Source organism: Urocitellus parryii, chromosome 3 (assembly GCF_045843805.1).
Source record: "Urocitellus parryii isolate mUroPar1 chromosome 3, mUroPar1.hap1, whole genome shotgun sequence".
NCBI lineage: Eukaryota > Metazoa > Chordata > Mammalia > Rodentia > Sciuridae > Urocitellus > Urocitellus parryii.
Window position 1 is genome coordinate 115,656,017 of NC_135533.1, and position 21,577 is coordinate 115,677,593.

At 42.3% G+C, this 21,577-nt stretch overlaps 1 protein-coding gene across 1 annotated transcript; it reads right to left on the bottom strand.

Annotated features, from left to right (window-relative positions):
• Positions 1 to 70: 70 nt before the first annotated feature.
• On the bottom strand, positions 71 to 10,681 carry LOC113178068 (uncharacterized). The gene is given in 5 exon segments (XM_077796445.1): positions 71 to 94; positions 299 to 1,799; positions 2,421 to 2,567; positions 10,396 to 10,464; positions 10,602 to 10,681. Coding segments are annotated over 5 exon segments (1,821 nt in total).
• Between the last annotated feature and the right edge of the window lie 10,896 nt (positions 10,682 to 21,577).

Here is a 21,577-nt window from a genome sequence, read left to right on the forward strand (position 1 = left end):
ATTTAAGTTCATATCTTGCTGGCTTAATTTCAGTAAAGTCCACTTCCCAGAATTGTCCTGGTCTGGTTCCTCATAGGCGTTTTCCTGCAGGAAGCTTGGAAGGGTAAGCGTTAACCAATTGACAGACACAACAGGCTTTTGTTACCCATTCAGCTATTTCCTTTCACTGTGAGTCGGTTAGTGGAAAACTCTGTTCTTGATCCTTCAGGAATGCCTGCAGTTTCTTTGAACCAAGGTGAGTGAGTTGATGTACATTTTCTACTGACATAGTCAAAGCAGTGACTATAGGACTTTTTACTGAAGGATTTAGAAATTCCACTTGGGGGCCTTCAGGGTTAAAAGTTATTCTGTCCTGGAGCTTGGTGAGCAGATCTCTGCCCATTAATGGAGCTGGGAATTCTGGGATCACTAGGAAGGAGTGATGAACTTTTCCTTTTCCCAGGTCCATGGTCCTCTTAGTTGTCCAAGCCCGATATTTACTGCCGTTAGCCCCTTGAACCAGAGACCTTTTATTTGACAGAGGGCCCAATGGGGTCTTAAGGGCTGAATATATTGCCCCTGTATCCACTTCAAAGTTTACTGGGGTCCCCTCCACTTCAAAAGTTACTTTGAGCTCGGGGAGGGGATCCGAGCCCCGACTTTCCTAGTCATCCTCCAGAATCAGAATGGCTGGCTGGCATGGCTGTCTCTTTCTAGGGCAATCTTTGGCCCAGTGACCTTTTTCTTTACAGTAGGCACATTGATATGAGGCCAGGGGTGGCCTCTGGTGTGGGCCCAGGTATCCCTTCCTGTCTCCCTGTTTCTTAATTTCTGGTCTATTTGCTGTTGTGACCAGGACCTTAGTCAACGCCTCAGTCTGTCTTTTGCTTCTCTCATCCTCCCTTTGCTCCCTTTCTTTCTCCATCCTTTGTTCCTTCTCTTCCTCAGTTTCTCTCTTATAGTATACCTTCTTGGCTTCTCTGACTAAATGTCTCAAAGTCATATCTTGTAATCCATCTAAGTGTTGTAACTTTCTTTTAATATCTAGGACAGCTTGCCCAATAAAGGCCATTGTGACAGATGCCTTTTGATCCTCCTCTGCCTGAGGATCAAAAGGAGTATATCTCCTATATGCCTCCATACTTCTCTCTAGAAACATAGAGAGAGGTTCATCAGGCCCTTGAATAATCTCTCTTACCTTGGCCAAATTAGTCAGTGGCCTAGCGGCCACTAGGAAACCCACTATTAGAACCCGGCAATAAGTGGACAGATGCTCCCTACATTCAAAGGTGTTGGGGTCCCAGTTGGGTCGGTTCAAGGGAAAGCCTGCTTCGATTATGTTGGGAAGTTGTGTCGATCACCCATCTGGTCTGAGGATATTTTTTCTAGCTTCCAGGAGGATTCTCTCTCGTTCCTCTGTCATGAAGAGAGTCCCTAGGAGTTGTTGGCGTTCATCCAAAGTAGGGTGGTGTGAAAACATCAATGACTCAACCAGACCTGTGAGCTGGGTGGGGTCCTTGGAAAAAGGGGAATTGTTATTTTTCCAGTTATATAAGTCTGAAGAGGAGAAAGGCCAATACTGGTAGGTTTGCATTTTTCCCCCATGGCCATCGTCAATCATTGGCCCGTAGGGACAGAGGGGGAACATCACGAGTGCTTCAGGGTTTTCAATAATTCGCCCCCGGTGAGTTCCTTTAGCCAGGCCAGCTTCCTCCGGGGGAGGAGGGGCTGTGTGTATGGTGGAGGAGTCATCTAGAGGGCGCTGGGCCAGCTTAGCTTCCTCCAATGGCGGAGAGGCTGAGTCAGCAGCAGGGGAATCACTTAGAGGGTGTTGGGGGGTTGGGGGACAAGGACAGGGGATAAGGAGGGTGAGGAGAGTCCAGTAGAGTCAAATTTTGAGACTCAGCGAGAACAGAGGGTGGAGGAGGAGGAGGAGCAAAGGGTTTGAGAGATAGAATTGTGGGAGAAGGAGTAGGAGCGGGACAAGGAAAGGCTTCACCTATGGAGGAGGAGATTCGCAGAGGTCCTACAAAGTTAAGATATACGGCTGTTGATCTGGATGGCTATGTGGCCCTGGCTGAAAGACAATATCTCTGACTTTTTGTATTAGTGGGAAGTTGAAAGATCCTTCTGGGGGCCATCCGACTCCAAAGGTGGGCCATTCTGTGGCATAGAGAGTCTGCCAGGTTTGGTGTTTTACTGAAAAAGAAAGATTCTGAGCCCTTAAGCGGACTTTGGTGCAGTGATCAAGGGTCAGGGACAGACGCGTTGAAGCTCTCTGTCACATAATGAAAGATACAGAAACAGTGAAAGCAACGACACAAGACACAGACAAGACAAGACAATAAAGACAGACAATGGATGTCCAACACTGAGATTAGGACTGAGTAGCCGGCAAAACCCGATGGGCTGGCAATACCAAATCCAAAACAAAATATCACCAAGTAAAGGAGACTATTGTTCCTCGATTTCCTGAGTCCTCTGGGGCATCCCCCAGGGACATGGCCTGTGGCTCTGTGACACATCTGTCAGCCACCGTCGGAGAGAGCTCATACTCTTCACCGATAGCCACTTTTCCAAGCCCTAACCTGAAACCTGAAACCAGAAAGAGGCGCCTTACTTACCCCAAGAGGAGCCTGTTGGGGTCTTTTGTCCGTCGCTGCCGGATCTCGGTGGAACCTCCAGATGTAAATGTCGGGCGAGAGTCGGAGGAAGAGACCACCAAGAGACTGTCTCATGCAACAGCAAAGGGTTTATTGGGAGTCCAACATGCTGGGGCTCAGAGCTCACTTGAATAGAGCAGAGAGCCCTGGGAACAGCTTAAGCAGAGCTTATATACTTTCCTTGGAGAGGGCAGGGACTTCACATACAGCATAGCCAATCATTGCATGGTTTCTGGGAGGGGTTGTTTTCGTAGAGCAACCAGATGATCAGGGGAGATTTCAACATACATTTAGTGGGCATTTCCAGGAGTTGTTTTCAACTTCTACATGAGTTTCAGGTTCCAGGAAAACAGAACTTAATTCTTACATTCTTAACCTTTTCATAGGGAGGTCTGTAATAAGGAGAAGGGTGGTCTGGCTGGAGGGGGCCCTTAGAGTCTCTTGCCTTGAATCTCCAGACATAGGGCAAAGAGAGGATCCAAAAGGGGCCAGAAATAAGGGAGAACATTACAGGAGAGGCGGAGCTTGTGGGGAGGGATGACAAGACTTAATGACAGGTGATGATCGTTGGCTCTTCTGATGAAGGTGTAGGAGCGCTGGGCTTAAGCCTAGAAATGTGAATCTATGAATTAAATTGGTTATTAGATAGCTTGAGTTTGGCCACCAAGGGTGTGCACAAAATCACCTGAGCAGAACCCTCCCATTTTGGTTTTAGAGGGTGTTCCCCCAGTGAGCAATAGTAAACAAGTTGACTAGGTGTTAAGGAAGTAGGGTTTTGAGAGAGACTGGGGTCAGGAAGGAGCCAGTCTTGATAGCGCCAGAGTTCAGAGCATAGATGGAAAAGGAGGGGCAGGACATAGGTTTCGGAGATGGGTAGGGGTTCTGTAGGCAATCTGGGAGGAACAAAGGGACAGCCATACATAACTTCGAAAGGTGAGAGATTAGAAGGCTTCTTTGGCAAGGCCCTAATGTGCAATAAAGCCAAAGGGAGCCCCTTTACCCAGTCCAGGCTTAATTCCATGGTGAGTTTGTGAGGGTCTCTTTAAGGAACCAATTTATCCTTTCAACCTTTCCAGAAGCCTGGGGGTGGTAAGGGCAATGGAAATGCCAAGGGAGTGATAGCATGTGAACCAGTCCCTGAGTTATCTTCGAGGTGAATTCTGGGCCATTGTCTGATTGGATACAAGTGGGCATCCCAAAATGGGAGATTATGTGGGGAAATCAACAGATCAACTACTGAGGAGGCATGCTTGTTAGAAGTAGGAAAGGCTTCAACCCATCCCAAAAAAGTATCTACCAATACAAGAAGATATTTTATGATTTTTACTTGGGGCATGTTGGTGAAATCAATCTGCCAGTCTGCAACCAGAGTATGACCGTGGGCCTGATGAGAAGGGAAAGGTTTAGGTTTTAATGGAGATTGGTATTTGTTCTCTGGTAGATCTGACAAGTGGAAGTGATCTGTTGTAGGAGGGTTGTATCGCATGGGGAAAGGGTGAAAAAGGAGTGAAGGAAAGTAGTGAGACTCTGTGGACTACAATGGAATAGAGAGTGAAGAAACTGGAAGAGTTGTTGGGGATCTTTGGGAAGATCCCCAGTGGTAACAAAGAGTAGCGGAGAGGAGGTGAAGCTCTGTAGGGCGGTTGATAGAGCCGCTTGATCGGCCTTGGAATTCCCCATAGTAGTAAGGGAGGAGTCAGTTTGGTGGGCCTTGCAATGGATTATTCCCAGTGGGGAAGGCAGCCTGGAGGCTTGTAGGCCAGAAATAAATGTGGAATTAATGACTGCCATCCCTCTGGTGGTCAATAGCCCCCTTTCTTTCAGGATAGGGTGCCTGATAGTTGGAATCTGTATATAGGGAGAGGGTTTTTCCCTCTGCTAGTTCGAATGCCCTTGTGGCAGCTACAAGTTCAGCTTGTTGGTTGGTGTTATTGGGTGGGAGAGGTTTTACCTCTGTGATGCATGAGAGGGAAATGACAGCATACCCCACCACTTTAACCCCTTCGTGTATAAAGGAGCTACCATCTAAGAACCAGATGAGGTCTGAAGAGGGCAGGGGTCCCTCAAAAATGGTGGTAGGGCAGGGCAAAATCATCTATAATATCTCCAGGTATTTGTGGATGGCATCTTGTGAGGGAGAAGATGGGATGAGGAAGGAAGGGTTTAACGGAGAGCAGGGCTGAAAAGAGATAGAGGGATTTTTAAGGAATGAGAAAAAGAGAGATAGAACCCTGGAAGGAGGAAGTGACCGTAGCCCCTTGTAGGTGAGGAAATCCTTTAGATGGTGAGGAGATGAGATGGTTAATGGGGAGCCAAAAGTAAGCTTGTGTGCTTCTTTCTGGAGGTCAAGGGGCACTGCTAGGGCTCTGAGGCATGGGGGTCAACCCCTGATGGTGGGGTCAAGCTGTTTGGATAAGTAGGCGACTGGTGCAAATATTCCTGACCCAGAACTCCCAGAACTTGACCCTTTTTTTCATGTAAATAGAGGGTGAAGGGTCGGGGAGATGCAGGGCGGGTGCCCAGACAAGGGCCTTTTTAAGGATTATAAAGGGCTTCCCTACCACTGAGAGTAGGGGTTCATCTTGGGGGCCCTTGGCCAGATTATATAGTGGCCTGTCAAGGAGAGAGAATCCAGGAGAAGGAGGCCAGCCAAACCCAAGAAGGAGAGTATGTCATCTTTGGTCTTTGGTGTAGGTATAGACACAATAAGCTATTTTCTGTCTACTGTAATGGCATTTTTCCTTTGAAACATAGAACCCTAGATACGTGACCTCTCTACATGCTACTTGGGCCTTTTGTTGAGAGGCCCAATTTCCCTTTAAGTACAAGAAATTAAATAGGAGAACTGTGTCATCAGTTGACCACCAGGCCAAGAAATTAAGTAGGAGAACTGAGTCATCTGTTGAGTGCCCTTTGGATGGGCTAGAAGAATTTGTAGAGGTTTGCAAGGGATGCAGAGAGCAGGATTGGATCTGAGCAAGCATAAAGCCTGGACATAAGCGATCTCTACCCATTTTTTGAATGCTCAGAGTAATTGTAGAGATCCCTTAGAATGGAGGGATCCAGGGACCCAAAAAGGGGCCATCTGCTTTGGTTGTCTAAGAAATAAGTAGGCTAGGCCTGGGTGCTATATTAGACCCAAGAGGCATTGTAGAGGAGTGTAGACTGACAGAGAGGACACATTATCCATGTAAGGAGGAGGTAAGAGGACACAAGTGATATAAGAGAGATGGAAGAAACTGATTTATTGGCAAAAGGGGCGTCCCTGCTAGAGCCCAAAATCAAGAGTGCATAAGTGGCAGGTTCGAGCTGCAGAGATTGGTAGTCAGCAAATCCTGACAGTTGAAGCTCTCATCCTGGACGGGGCCCAAGCTTTGGGAGACCTTGGCCAAGGCTTTTTGGGACCCCTCCTGGAGAGGCCAGATACTCCCAGGGCCAGAAATAGGGGAAAGAGAGAGGCAGGGCAAGGGGAGGGTAAGCATCTCTCTACCAGCCGAGTCTTAAAGGTGAGAGGACTAGGACTTTCAAATTTGCCCAAGGAAGGAGTCCACCATAGCCTTAAAAGCTGTGATGGGGTGCTGCTTTCCTCCCCACAGGTGGGCAAAGTGATTTGCCAGATGATAATCAACATATTGCAAGAGGGTGGATTTGGGGCCCTGGGGGTGAAAATATTGGAGGTCGGAGGCCAAGGTTTGTCCAAAGAGGTGTGGACTCTCTCAAAATCCCTGAGGAAGGATAGTCCAGGTTAGTTGTCGAGACTGTCTGGTGGTGGGATCTGTCCAGGTAAAGGCAAAAAGATCTTGTGATTTGGGGGCAAGGAGAATGGAGAACTAAGCATCCTTTAAATCTATGACCAAGAAGTGGGTGGCAGTGTGGGGGATCAGAGACATCAGGGTGTATGGGTTGGGAACCAAAGGATGTATGGACCTAACAGACGTGTTGATGAGTCATAGGTCCTGAACTAAGCCATAGGACCCATTTGGCTTTTTTACCACTACTATGGGAGTATTGAAGGGGAATGAGCAGGACGGAGGTACCCTTTGCTAAGAAGGTCCTGAATAATATGTTGTAGGCCCAGAAGACCTTTTGTGGACAGTGGGTATTGAACCTGACTGGGGAACGTGTTAACTAGTGGGCAGGAAATGGTGAAGGGGGTGTGGGTTGGGTCAACCAGGTTTGTAGGTAAGGGGTAGTGATCCTTTTTAGTATGGAGTTTCATGTCAGCCTCACAAGTGGAGCAGAATGGCCAGTCTTCTGCCAAAAGGGCCAGAAAAGATGAACAGGCCAATTCTGGGGCCTGACTGATGCCAGGAGACCAGATGTTGATTGTTGTATTGAATTTAGAGAGAATATTTCGGCAGAGCAAAGGAAATGGATATTGGGGCATAACTAGGAACGTCTGAGAGAATGGGAAGTTGTCTATGGATCAGAGTAATAGGGGACTCTTTCTTGGATAGATGGTTTTTTTCTCTTACCCCGACAATAGGAGAGGTGGACAGCATTTTTTGCCCCCATATTTCTGTCAGGACTGAGAAGGTAGCCCCAGTGTCAAGGAGAAAGTCAACCTTGTGTCCATCCACCTGAATCCACACCCTGGGTTCCTGTCTATTGATCATTACAGCTGGGGACAAGGACCCAAGGCTCCATCAATATTTGATTGCCATGCCCAGAAGGTCGGAGGGTTCCCTGGCCATAGGCCCATTACAGGATCTAGGAAAGTCAGAGCCCCAATGACCTTGTTGTTGACATTTAGGGCATGGGGTACACAGAGTGTGTGGTGCAGGGCATGCTGTGGCCCAATGTCCCTCCTTGCCACACTTGAAGCAGGCATGCATGGGGTGGGTGGGGGGGTTTGACCTGTGGTGATGGGCTGCGACCTGAGGAAGCACCCTGCAGGGCCTGGGCGAGCATCTGAAATTTATTGTGTTTGGCCTATTGCTTGTGGTGCTCCATTTCCTCATCCCAGTTGTGGAAAACCAAAGGCTACCACCAAGATCTCAGTCTGGGGGATGGCAGGGCCTTATTCCAGCTTTTTTAGTTTGGCCTGATGTCGGGGTAGCTCTTTGAGAGGAAATATGTCATAAGGACATGACAGCCATCTGGGGTTTCAGGATCTAGGTTAGTATACTGCTGAAGGGCTTTTATAAGCTAATCCAGAAATTCCAATGGGGTCTCCTCTTGGTTTTGAATATCTCTTGTAATTTTTGGAAACTGACAGCCTTTATGTGCCGCTTTTTTGAGCCCAGCAATAATACATGCGAAGAATCGGTCCCTACTCTGTATGCCAGCTTGTGTATTATAATCCCAGTCGGGAGTTTGATCTGGGGCAGCATGTAGCCCCGGAGGGTGATTGGGATTACTTCATTGAGTTTCATCCGCATGGGCTCTGGCAAGTTCCTAGACTCTGGTACATTCCTCAAGAAGGAGAGTATTAGCAAATTGTATATATATCATTGTGAGTGAGGCTATAAGCCTGGAGGACCCATTGAAACTCTCTTATGTAAGTGGTGGGATCTGTGGTGAATGAGCCCAACCTTCGCTCGAGTTGCGTGAGGTCATTCATAGAGATGGGGCATGTACCCAGATAATGCCCTCAGGTCCAGCAACCTCTCTTAAGGGGGCCATGGTTTGTGGGACTAGGGATCAAGATCTAGTTTGGGGGGGACTAAAGGTTTCAGCCGAGTCAGGGGGAGCACCTGAGGGGCTAGACAGAGCGGACAGGGGAGATCACTAGGGAGGGGGTTCATCTGCTGGATAGGTTGGGGTGAGAACGAACATAGGGGATCTCCTTCCACTTTTTTGAGTGCTCGCAGAAGTTAAACAGCTCTCTGAGAATTGTGACCAGGTTCCAGAGAGTCCACGGTGACTGTGAAAGTCATGGCAGGGTGTGTTCTCTCTCTAGATTGGGTGTCAGAGGTTTGATGGATGATCATGGTCAAAGCCCCTGCGGATAGCCCATCTGAATTTGGATACCTGGTAGGGGAACTCACTTACTGATGAGCCAGTGTTGTGCGAGTAGTAGTAACACTCGAAAGAGTGCACAAGGACAGCAAGCCTTGAGAGAGGGGGCCCTCAAACAGTGAGGAATTCCCCCTCCCGGGTTCTGGCACCAATGAAAGAATGACTGGACAAGGCTCATCGACTGAGAAGTACCTGTTTATTGAGGAACAGCTCTCACATTTATAGAGCTGGGGGTGTTTTGAGAGTTTAACAGTTTAATGGTTTGACAGTTGGCATGGGGCACTTTCTGATTGGTGGGTAAGGATCATATGAGTCAGCAGGGCTCACCATTGGATGGCTCTTCCTGCCGCTGTCTTGGAGGATGGGGAAGTTAGTCTTTGGAGCCAGGGTGACTCCCAACATTTCATGTCTGGAAATTTTTCTAAAATTATTCCACTGAAGAGGTTGCTCATTCCTTTGGTTTGGACCTCTATACCTTCCTCTAGCCCAATAACTCTTAAATTTGTTCTCTTTATGTTATCCCAAATTTCTTGGATGTTGTGCTCATGGTTTCTAAGCTGTCTACACTCTGTTCAAGATGATATACTTTGTCTTTGTTGTCTGATGTTCTGAATTCTAAGTGTTCTACTCTGCTGCTGATACTCACATTTGAGTATTTAATTTGGTTTAATATTTCCTTCATTTCCTGGATCTCTATTTGTTTGTTTGTTTGTATAATCTCTATCTCCCTGTAGAGTTGATCTTTTGCTTCTTGGATTTGTTTATGTAATTCATTGTCAAAGTGATCTTTCATTGTCTGAATTTGCTGTCTAAAGTCCTCCTTAAGACTCCAGATCATCTGAACCATGAATCTCTTAAAATCTTTATCTGACATTTTTTTCTGCTATAGCTATTATCTCCTCTATTTTTTGAGTTGTCCTGCATTGTCTGTGGCCCTTTCTTTCCTTGTTTCTTCATGTTGCTCATGTTTTTTTCCCAGCTCTGTGTGACTGTTGTGTTATTATTTTTTGCCTATAAATTAGTATTGCTCTTGTATAGTTCCGAGATCTCTCCTTTGTGATGGGAGACAATGTCTAGAGATGTTGGATTCAATTATAGTTTAAAATATATTCATTAGCTTCATCAAAGGCATACAGATTCTGGTGGCATATAGAGAACTGAGGATCGGGTGTAGGACTTTATGTTTAGGGGGAAAGATGTGAAGGTATGGGTGTTAATATACCTTAGCTAATTTGGAGTAAAACTCTAATGAAGGGGTTTATTAACAGGAGAATAGATAGGAGGTATTTTAGGGTGGCTAAGTACATGGGAGGACAATAAGAAGCATAGAAACAATCACCTATTTGCATTTAGTAATTTACACATAGTAGAAATAGTAACACTTGGGAGGTTGGGAGAGGAAGAGAAGGAGGAAGAAAAGTAAAAAGAAAAAAAGAAGAAAAAAGAGGGGGAAGAGATAGAGAAAAAAGGAATGAAAAAATAGATAGGAGAAGAGAGAAGAGAAAGATAAAAAGAAAAAAGGAAAGAAAGAAAAAGGGGGAAAAAGCATTCTTAGAATTCTATTTTCTTCTCTTCTAGTAGGTGGTGTTGTGCATTCCAGGCTGAGTCACTGCCCTCAGGGTTGGGGAAGAACTCCATGCAAGGTAGCTCTCCCTCCCCTGCCAGATGCCTCTCCAATCCTGGTCTCTTTGGGTTGCTCCTGGTCTCTATCTCCCTCACTTCTCCTGCCCACCAGGCCCCAATTACTGGGACATTTCTCTGCAGCCCTGAGTTCACTCTGGGCAGGCGTTACCCTGGATGCCCCTCGCTCCTGATCAACTGAGTGCTATCTCTGGGTTGAGTAGTCACCAAGTCATCACAGCTGTGGAGAGGGGGAGTTGAAGATCAGGCACCTTTTCAGTTTCACTGGGTTCTGATATTCACACCTACCGAGAGCTGGCGAGAAAGGGTTTGAGTTGTCACAGCTGGGAGGGGGGGGGGTGGTTGGGACTCACACACCTGTTCAGATGCCAATCTCGATCTCTGCTACATCCACCAAAAGCTGATGAGGTAGATTTTCCAGGATGGCGACCGTCCATTTCCACGCTAGGGTGTCCAGTGAGGTGAGGGGGGCTAGGTTGTTTGTCTACTATGTCCTGAGTTCAGTCCTTGTTCTGGTGCCCTGCGGTGACATGGTTCACAGTCTGGTATGCTCTAATATTAAAGGATCTGTAAGTCTGTGTCTCTATGCTGCCAGATCTCTGCAGTGCTCAACTTCACCCATCTGCAGAGGGTTCCCGGGCTCTATTTGGCCTTTTCTTGTACTGTGTTCAGAACTTGGTCTGGTGACCCACAAGCAAAGCCTCTGCGTTCTGCACTGATTTCCATCTGTGCCAACTGGGCCACTGGGGACCACCTAATCACTAGTATTTCTGTACTTTAAAAATATCAGAGAAAAGCAAGAAGACAACCTCACTTACAATGATATCAAAATATAGTAATACTAATTAGCAATAAAAGGTATAAGGTGGTGAAATGTCTGTGCACTGAAAATTATAAAACATGTTAGAAAGTAATTATAAGAAGATACAAAAAAGAAAAACCTCCCATGGTCATGAATTAGAAGAACTAGTAACATTTAAAGATCTACAATTCACAAAGTTCTCTTAAAGAGTCAGACAATGCAATTTTTGCCAAAAGTCAAATGACATTTTTTATTAATAATATTTTATTTTACTTGTTAGTGGATTTTATTTATTTATATGCAGTGCTGAGGATTGATCCCAGTCCCTCACACATGTTAGCCAAGCACACTACCAATGAGCTACAATCACAGCCCCCTGAAATGACAATTTTTAGAAAAACAGAAAATTCAAACAGAAAATGTATATGAAATATGACCAGAAGCATAACAAAAGGAATTGAACAAAAAGAACAAAGCTGTAGGCATCATGCCACCTGACATCAAAATGAACCGCAGTGATATAGTAAACAAAACAACATGGTACTGACATAAAAACAGATACATAGACAAATGGAACAGATAGACCAGAAATATTTACTGTCATTTGATTTTCAATAAAAGTACCAAACACAATGGGGAAAGAATAGTGTATTCAATAAATGGTATTAGGACAATTAGATAGCAAAATGGAAAAGAATACATTTAGACTTTGTCTATCACAATATACCAAAAGATTTCACAATGGATTAGAATTTTAAATTAAAATATCTGAAACCATGAAACTACTAAAGGATAAAATAGTGAAAAATCTCCATAATGTTGGTTTTGGCAATAACTCTTTTGACAAGACCTGGAACTATAAAATTACTAGAAGAAAATGTAGCGGGAAAACTTTAGGACATAAGAGTGACCAAGATATGTACACATAAGCAAACATAAAAGTAGACAAATGAGATTACATCAAACTAAAAGCTTCTGCTCTGGAAAGAAAACAACTGACAGAGTAAAGAGAAACCTTATTGAATGGAAGAGAATTATCTGAAGAATATATGCCTGATAAGGTGCTAATGTGTAAAGGATATAAGAAAATCTAATAACTCAATTTCACATAAAAAATATTTAATATAGGACAAAGAATTTGAACAGATGCTTCTCTAGAGATAAAAATGATAAAATTTTACATGAAAAAAATGATCAATACCCCTAATCATAAACATAATGAAAAATAAAACTACAAGAAAGATATCTCCTTACACCATTAGAATGGCTGTTATAAAAAGATAAAATATAAGAATTTTCAAAGAGGAAATGGAAAACAGTGTACCTCTGATATGCTATTGGTAGGAATGTACATACAGCCTTATGAAAAACACTGTGGAGATTTCTTGTAAAATTAAAACTAAAGAGGCCATATGGTCATATATGATTCAGCAATACTCCATGGAATGAATCAATCTACCAACCTACTTACCTACAAATATATGATTCATATATTTTGAAAAGATATGTGTATTTCCATGCTTACTGCAGCATAGTTCAAAATATTCAACACTTGGATGAAACCAAATTATCCACCAATTGGAGAATGAGTAAAAATGCGGTACATATACAGAATGGATTTCTATTTGACTTTTTTTCCTTTTTCCAGAAGTCTTATCACTTGTGACAACATGGATGGATGAGGAGGACATTTCTAATGTGAAGCAAAGCTTGAACAGAAAGACAAATATTCACAATCTTATTTACATATGAAATCTAAAAATTTGAATGAAGAGGGAGTTGGGGAATTAGATGTTGGTCAAAGGACACAGATTTCTAATTATACAGGAGGAATAAGATGAAGAGGTAGGTATGTTATACTACATAGTGACTAAATAAAATTTAGTATAATCTTAGAAATTACTGTTAGGAGATTTTTTGAAAAATTGGGCTTTGTTAGCTCCATGGTTCATTTGCCTCTTTTATGCAATTAATTTATTCATTTTGTTATGTCCCATCTTCCTTATGAGAATATAAACTTGGATGATAAAGAAAATTTAATTTTCCCTCACTTTTGTATCTCAAAAACTAGAACAGTGTGTGATATAGAATAGGTACTCATCAATGTTAGTTGGAATGATGAATTAAGGTAGTAAACAATGAAAAGTATGGATAATAAGAGAAAGAACCCAATGGGGGGTAGAAATTAGCACAATTCATGGTTTTGAATCCAGAGAAGATCGTATAGAAACGTTATACTTTTTGAAAATTTCATTTCACTTCTGAGCCTTATCTTTTTGTAAAAATAAGGGAATTGTACTGATTTCTAAGCTCTCTTTTAGTACTATAACATCATTTCTCAATTCTTTTCTACCACCTAGCAGGTATAATTCTTCATTTGGTGAAATGATTTTCCTCTTGTAAAATAGTTTTAAAACACTGAAATATTTTGTAGGGTATTGCAATAAAATTAGAAGGTCTACATGTAATTAAGTGTATCTAAATATGTAGCAGTAAATGCCTAGAACTTGTGGAGTCTTCCAAAAATCATGGTTAATTGTAAATGTTACTGACTGAAAACATGAGTCAAGTACTTTCAAGCAGTGTTTGATGCTAATCTTATAAGAAAGATTAAATTCAGTGATGGGGTCTAAATCCTGTCCTTACAAAATAGAATTGCATGAAGGTTTTTCTAAAAGATAGGAGGGAAATAAGAGGAAGAAGATAAATTTGCTTCAGGTTTGATAACTCATTTCATTTCCTGAAGCAGACAGAATTAAATAGCAGAAGTTAATTTCATACACTCTGATTTATTTTCAGGTAGGAAGACTCAACTCATGACAGAGTAGACAGGAAGAGGAAAAAAATGGTCAGACCAACTTAACTTTCTGCTCTGTGAGAAGAATGGAGTTTCAGGAAACATGCTGATCATTTTGTTGTTGTTGTTTTCATATGAAATAGTCTGGAAAAGACATAAGAGTAGGGAAAATGTTAGGAAATATTCAGTAGGAATTTTCCTGAAAGATGACATCAGTGCTGGCCACAAATTAAGTACTGTTTTAGGTGACATAATATCCTATTGGGGGGCTGGGCTATAGGTCAGTGGTAGAGTGCTGCCTCGAACATGTGAGGTGCTGGGTTTGATCCTCAGCACCACATAAAAATAAATGAATGAAATAAAGTTATTGTGTCAACTACAACTAAAAAATATTAAAAATAAGAAAAGCTATTGTGTCCATCTACAACTAAAAAAAATTTTAATATCCTAATAATATGTCTCATTAGGAGATGAATTCTAGAGTAAACCCATCATTCATAAATTTTACTCAAGACATTTAATGTTTTCAAAATATTTGTTTTAATTGTAGGTGAACACAAAACCATTACTTTTATTTGTATGTGGTGCTGAGGATAGAACTCAGTGCCTTCCACATGCTACAACCCAAGCCCAGACTTTCAGTTTTAAATAATTTCAAATATTGGAGTTTTTTTCTTTATGAGGCAAATAAACATTTCTATACTAAAGTCATAATGATTTTCATTGACTTCACTTAAATAATAATTATTTATTTAAAAATATCTCTAAAGGATAATATTGAGGAATTCTCTTACTGAAATAATATTTCTTATATCTAATAAATGGAGTAATCAATGCCTTCCATTTAGGTTCCATATATGTGCTGATAAAAGTCAAAGTACTGGCATAAAATGAGACCATATTAGGAGTATTATGACTGGATATATGGTTCATGTGCCAAACATAAAGGCAGAAATTTTATAAATCTATCTCAGACCTTCATTGGTATTTCTGAATTGTCCATAATCACATAACTAGTTTTTGATATTGTTTTGGTTTAAATAATAAGTTTTTTTCTCCTTATTTTCAGTGCTAAGGATCACACACTGGACTCATGCATGTTAAGTGGGCACCCCTCAACTGAGTTACATCCCAAGCACTAATTTAAAAAAAAATTGTGTCAAAAGAATAGCATCATAAATGATGGTATTACTTACCAAACAGAGAAAAATAAATGCTAAACAAATACATGCTAATTGATAATTCACTGAATATATTTTGTACCTTATTCATTCATCCATTCATTAATATGTACTTTTTAATTTTAATCTTATATTTTAGTTGAACAAAATACCTTTGTTTATTTTATTTCTTTTTATGTAGTGCTGAGGATTGAACCCAAGGCCTCACACGTGCTAGGTGAAGACTCTTCCACTGAGCCACAACCCCAGTCCTAACATGAAATTTTTTTAAAAAATATATGTTCTTTTTTTAATATATTTTATTTATTTATTTTTATGTAATCTGAGGATCGAACCCAGGGCCTTGCATGTGCAAGGCAAGCACTCTACCACTGAGCCACAACCCCAGCCCCCTAACATGCAATTTTTAATGTCTATGTTTTATCCTAACTTGGCATTGTACCACAGTTAAATATGGACTTCTTTGTTTATTTCTGTCTCCTCCAATTTCCAACCTTACTCCCCAGCCCATGTACTTTAATTCATGCTTCAGTGTATTTAAATTTAAGATAAACCTTGCCACTGAGATATAAAATATTTTAATTGCCTTTTGGCTAAACACAGCATTTCCTTTTAGACTATTTTATTATTTTATGTCTGCAGTCATTTTCAAAATGTACTTCTTACTTTTTAAATAAACAAAATTATAAAACCTGTGTCTTAGAACCCTATATCTATGGGCTGTTTTCCATGTCTTCATTCTGTGTTTTGTTTGTGTGCATGTCTGTATGAGTGTGCATGTGAATGTAGAAGATTGTAAGTGCTAAGTATAGGAATCATTGTACACACAGCTAGTTCATATGATTTTCCTTAAAATAGATGTATATTTAATTCTGCTATTACTACTCAGAGTTCCAGGAATTGAAAATACAAGATTGCAATTTCAAAGTATGTAATGATTACAAGCTTAATTACAGCTTCTGTAAGGGCCTATCAATTTCTGACTTTCCATTTTCTTTATCTTATAGCTAGCTACTTGGGTCTCAACTTAGTTGGGCAATATTTTTTTAAAATGTTAGCTGTCAAAAGTAAAGCATATCCTGTTTTTAAGTAACACTCTCTGGAGTCAACATGTATCCCTAAGTGAAAAGCAACTCCATAGAAGACTCACCACCCCACACCTTCCTGAAGCTCTGGTATTTTATTTTATTAAGGACATTTTGCTAGTTTTCACATTTTACTGCTTTTAACATTTCTTTTTTCCTCAGTTAAAACTTTTCTCTGGTTAGTTCATAAAGTATTTTCTAGAACCCTTTCTCTTGAATGAATGAATATGTGTGTGTATTTATGTGTATGTGTGTACACACACACACACACACACACACACACACACACAGAGTTTTAGGGTAAATCTTTAAAGATTTAGAGAAAAATTGAAAAGACAGAACAAAATTCCACTCCAATGGTGAGATACTTGACTTTTACCTTTTGTCCTTCATTTATTTTATGTTCCAATTCCAATATTATGCCTGCATAATCTTAGATTTATTTTTAAATTGTGTTAGCTTAGCAATATAGTATTATCCTTTTTACTATTTTCAACTTAAATAGCAGGATGCTAGCTTCAGTAGACAAAAGTAAAAATCAAATTTTTATTTTCACACTCAATTTAAAAACATTCTTCATTCTGGACACATTTGCTTCAGTTTATGTAAAACATTTACAAAATATAGAAAGGCAAATTTAGTGTCAGTATGACTGGTCATCATCAGTGCAAATTTTACTACTATAAAATTTGAATTTTTTACAGTATAGACAATTCACACTATTAATAAGCATGGTCCTAAAGTAATATTAATACTTTATTTACAAAATTCAAAATTAAAAAGCTATAAAATGTAGAAAACTTAAATAAATAAATAAATAAATATTAATAAAAAAGCTATAAAATGTTTTCCATGATACTGTAGAATAAAACAAAAACTTACTACAATAAGGATATTTCTGTATTGGCAGGCATTTAGTTAAAATCATTTATTATCTTTTGAGCAATGGGAAGAAAATCTGTATTATGAAATCACTAACCAAAAGAAGTCTAAAATAGGTCTAGTGATGTGAAATAAGCTTCAGAACAAAAACTTCTATGTGAGATAGAACGCATATTACCTGATTAACAGAAAAATTCCATAAGTCTTAACAATCCTAAATTTGCATGTTCTCCCCCAAAATTTTAAATATTTTAAGCTTATAGGTCTATTTTATATATTAAATAGTTTGCTTAAATCCAATTACAAATATGGAGATTTCAACCGTACTTGTTCAACAACACATAGAAAACTTACACAAAAATTCAGCAAATTCATAGAAGAAAATGACTTTTACAAAATCATCAGCTATATACAGAAAAATCCCACCAAGAGCAAAAAGGACACTTCTCAAATGCACAGAGAATATTCAACGATCTAGACCACAGGTAAAACAAATGTGTGATATCCCTACAATTTGGCAATAAAAGAGCATAGTATAATAATCCATGAATCCAAGGTACAAATAGAATTTTTAAAAATTTAGACTAGGTTGAAGATACAAATAAAATCTATGGAGTGCTTTTATATAGTGTTGAGAGGAATGTGTGTAGCATTAATGTTTCTATTAGAATGAAAATAGTTTTAAAATAATTGACCTGAGCATTCACAGTGAAAAAAGAAAACATTAAATCTATGGCAAAATATTAAAAATATGAAGCTCAAATCAGTAAAACAGACAAAATAATATGAATAAAGAAAATTCAGTGTAAACCTGGATATTAAAGCAACCCTCATAATTGATAAATTTTTAAAAAATTTATCAATTGATTGAAATTGATTGAAAGGCAATTGATTGAAATTGATTGAAAGGCATGGGACAAAATTTGTCAATATCCTACATAAAGGAAGAGGCACCTTCAATGACCCTACAGATATTGATATGAAAATGATATAATACTAGAGAACTCTTGATCCTCAAGTTTGGCAATTTATGTAAAACACATAAATTCCAGGAAATAGATTTTCTCTTGGTCATTTAAAATAACAAGGTAATTTGAACTGGCAACCATCCTTCCTCAGCTTCCCAATAACTAGGATTACAGGTATGTGCCACTATGTATTGCCTGTGTCTAATTTTTAAATCAATTTTTTGAATGAATAATATGTGAAATTATATGAAGAAAATAAAATCCTATTTGTATTGATATATATGAATAAGTACACCTTGCTAAAACGTCCCTGTAGTGTAAGTAGTTTCCTGCTTGTACTGGCGGGTGAATTCCTAGTTAGTGACAGGACTGCACAGCCAAGCAGTTCTTAATAGCAGGCTCTACTCACAGGTATTCAAGCAGACCACAGAAGTTCACCACCAATTTTGTTTTACAGGGTTAGGGGGTGCTGAGTATGCTGAATCCAAACACCAAAATCTGTCTCCTAACATTGCGCAGAGGCTTGGTGCTTGAGTGTGCGCAGCTAGCATGTACATATCTCTTTTGTCAATGCTATTGGTTCTACTTTATGCTAAAAAGGATTTGGAAAAAGTAGCAACAGTGTTGGTCCAAATTTATGAACTATCTCTGCCACCATGCCCCCTGAGGGCATGGCACTTCAGGGCAGGGCACTTGAGCTAACCAACAGCAAGTGTCCATTTCCCTGCCACCATTAGCACAGCTGCTGCAGTAGCTGTGTTTTGATCATAGAAGCAGCTGTGGTCACTGCTGCCAAGGCTGCCTCCACCACCACCACAGCAGTGAGTCCCACAGCCATCTTTGCCTCAGCAGGAAGCCTCAGTCACAGAGCCGCCACAGCAGGGAGCAAATGCCACCAGGGCAGGCAGGAAGCCACAGTGGCTGCCACCAGAGCACAAAGCCTCTGCCATTGCCGCTGCCAATGCCAACACCACATCAGGGAGCCCCATCACCGCTGCCGCCACAGCAGAGAGGAACTGCTGCTGCCGCCACCACAGAAGGGAGCTGACACCACCGTCACTGCCACCAGAGCACAGGAACGTTGGAGCTAAGGCCATTGCAGCCGCCGCCGCCATCACTACCACCAGAGCACAGACTCAACTGGTGCTGCTGCAGCCACCGCTAGAGCATAGGAATGTTGGAGCCAGAACACAGGGACTGTTGAAGCCAACACCTTGCCTCCTTGGGAGCGCAGGAAATGCCCCTGCCACTTCCATAGCAGGGAGCTGACGCCACCTTCGCTGCCACCAGAACACCGAGCCAACGCCACTACCACAGCTGCCGCTAGAGCACAAGAACCTTGGGGCCAAGGCCACCGCCGCCGCTGCCCCCAGCCGCCGCTGCAGCGCAGGAACCGTTGGAACCAACGCCTCTTCGGGAGCGCAGGAACCGCCACCGCCTCCAGAGCCCCAGAGCATGGAGCCAACGCCGCCAGAGCACAGAAACTGTTGGGAGCCAACGCCTAGTCCGGAGCTTAGGAATCGCTGACGCCGCCTCACCGAGCCATCCGAGCCACCAAGAGCACAAAGTCGCCACTGCTGCCAGAACACAGGAAACGCTGGAGCAAATGCCGCTGCCGCCACCAGATCAAGAAGCCAATGCCAGCGCCATCGCTTTTGCCAGAGCACAGGAACTACTGGAGCCAACACCTTGTGGAGCCACTAGGCGGCAACCCACCAAGCTGCCGCTGCTGCTGCTGGAGCCAAGAGCCAATGCCGCAGCCTTGCTGCCACCATAGCAAAGGTCCACTGGAGCCAAAGCCACCTCCAGGACGCAGAAGCTGTCACTGTCACTGCAACCACCTTTAGAGCACAGGAGCCAAAGCCACCTGCTGCGTCCTGAGCGCCAGAGCCCCCGCCGGCATCACCAGATAGCTGGAGACAAGGACTCTGCTATCTGGGCTTCCAGGAAGCACAGGAGCATCAGAAAGGCAGGAGCCCCAGCCACCGCAGCCGCTGCAGCCGCCAGACCTTAAAGAGGCTCACGACAGGATCCAAGCCAAATGAACTCTGTGCAAGGCTTTGCTGTGGCCTCCATGGGGTAAGGGAGGCGTGAGGGAGGACAGTCTCTGCTGCTCCCACCGCGTGATCGCACAAGCATTCATTCTTGCTTTGTCTCTCAGGGTTGGAGACCCAGCAGAAATTGGAGAACAACCTGGAAAAGGTGGTAGGTACTGGGACCTAATCACAAAGGGTGCAGGTGCCTTGGGTGGGAGAATGAAGTTTCTCTAGAGGTGCCACTTGGTGACAGGACCCGCCATGTTAGAAGGGGGCTTACCCTTTGCGGGTGTCTACCTCAGCAGGGCTGGAGGTGTGGCCTGTGAGTTTGGGGTCTGTGGGGCTAGAGGCAACGTATACCTCTGGCATCTTTAAGATCTGTGTAGGGGACTGGTCTTGTGTCTCAGTAGTAGAAGGCTCGACTAGCAAGTGTGAGGCACTGGGTTCAATCCTCAGCACCACATAAAAATGAAATAAAGGAACTGTGTCCACCACCTACAGCTAAAAAGTATATATACAAAAGATATATACAGGGTCAGATGCAGCATGAGGATTATTCAGGTCGGAGGCATGCCTTGAGGTGTCGGGGTGGGAGCCTGTTTTGTGATGGAACATGTGTGTAGGTCTCAGTAATGTGATCTTAAAGGAGAGACAAGCTCCTCGGGACAAGCAGGCCTGTTGGGGGAGGATGTTTAAAGAACTTGCAAAAAGTCTCCCAGCCTTCAGCAAAGGAGAGAGTTTCAGTTTGGAAACATAAAGACTCCCTCCTGCACCTCCACATTCACAGTCCTTAGAGCCATCTCCAGGGTACCAAGTCGTAGTCTGGACTGCTTTCTTGTTAGGCAGAGTCTCCCCCCCCCCCAACACACACACAGGAAGATGACAGGCTTCTGCTGCTCCTCTGCCTTTTCACTCTCCCTGGGGCCAGCCTGGAGCTAAGTCTGGCCTCTGGATTCATAACAATCACCTCCCAGGTACCTGTAGACGTAGGGCATGTTTATAGTTGTAGGGGCTAAGGAAAATATTTCCATACAGAAAGGAGTGAATCAATAAGTATGTGTGAATCAATAAGGCTATGAGTGAATATGTGTGAGTATGTGTGAATCAGTAAGGCTATGATTGTGTGTGTATTTGTGTGGGGTTGTGAGGACATGTGGGTGGAGTATGTGACAACATATATGCGTTTGTCTGGAGATGTCCAAGTGTATATCTAGGTATTGTGTGTATGTGAATCTGTATGTGTGATCTGTTTCTGTGAGTCTATATTTGTATGAAGTGTGAATATGTGTGAATCAATAAGGCTATGATTATGTATTTGTGTGGAGTGTGTGTGTAGCCCTTCCCTTGTCAGCCCCCCATCACTCAGCCTGGCCTACATTGCCATGTATAAATCTTAGGAATTGTAAACCCAAGATTATGCATGGCTGTAGACCTTGTGGGCCAACCTGCTCCTTGTGTGTGCATGGGTGTGCTTGTGTGTGTGTGCATGTGTGCATTAGGGGTTGAAGCATGCAGTGGAAGAGCACAATGAAGGAGTCCCTTTCTGTGTGGAGGCAGATAGCCCCCTAGGGCAGCCTGGAGA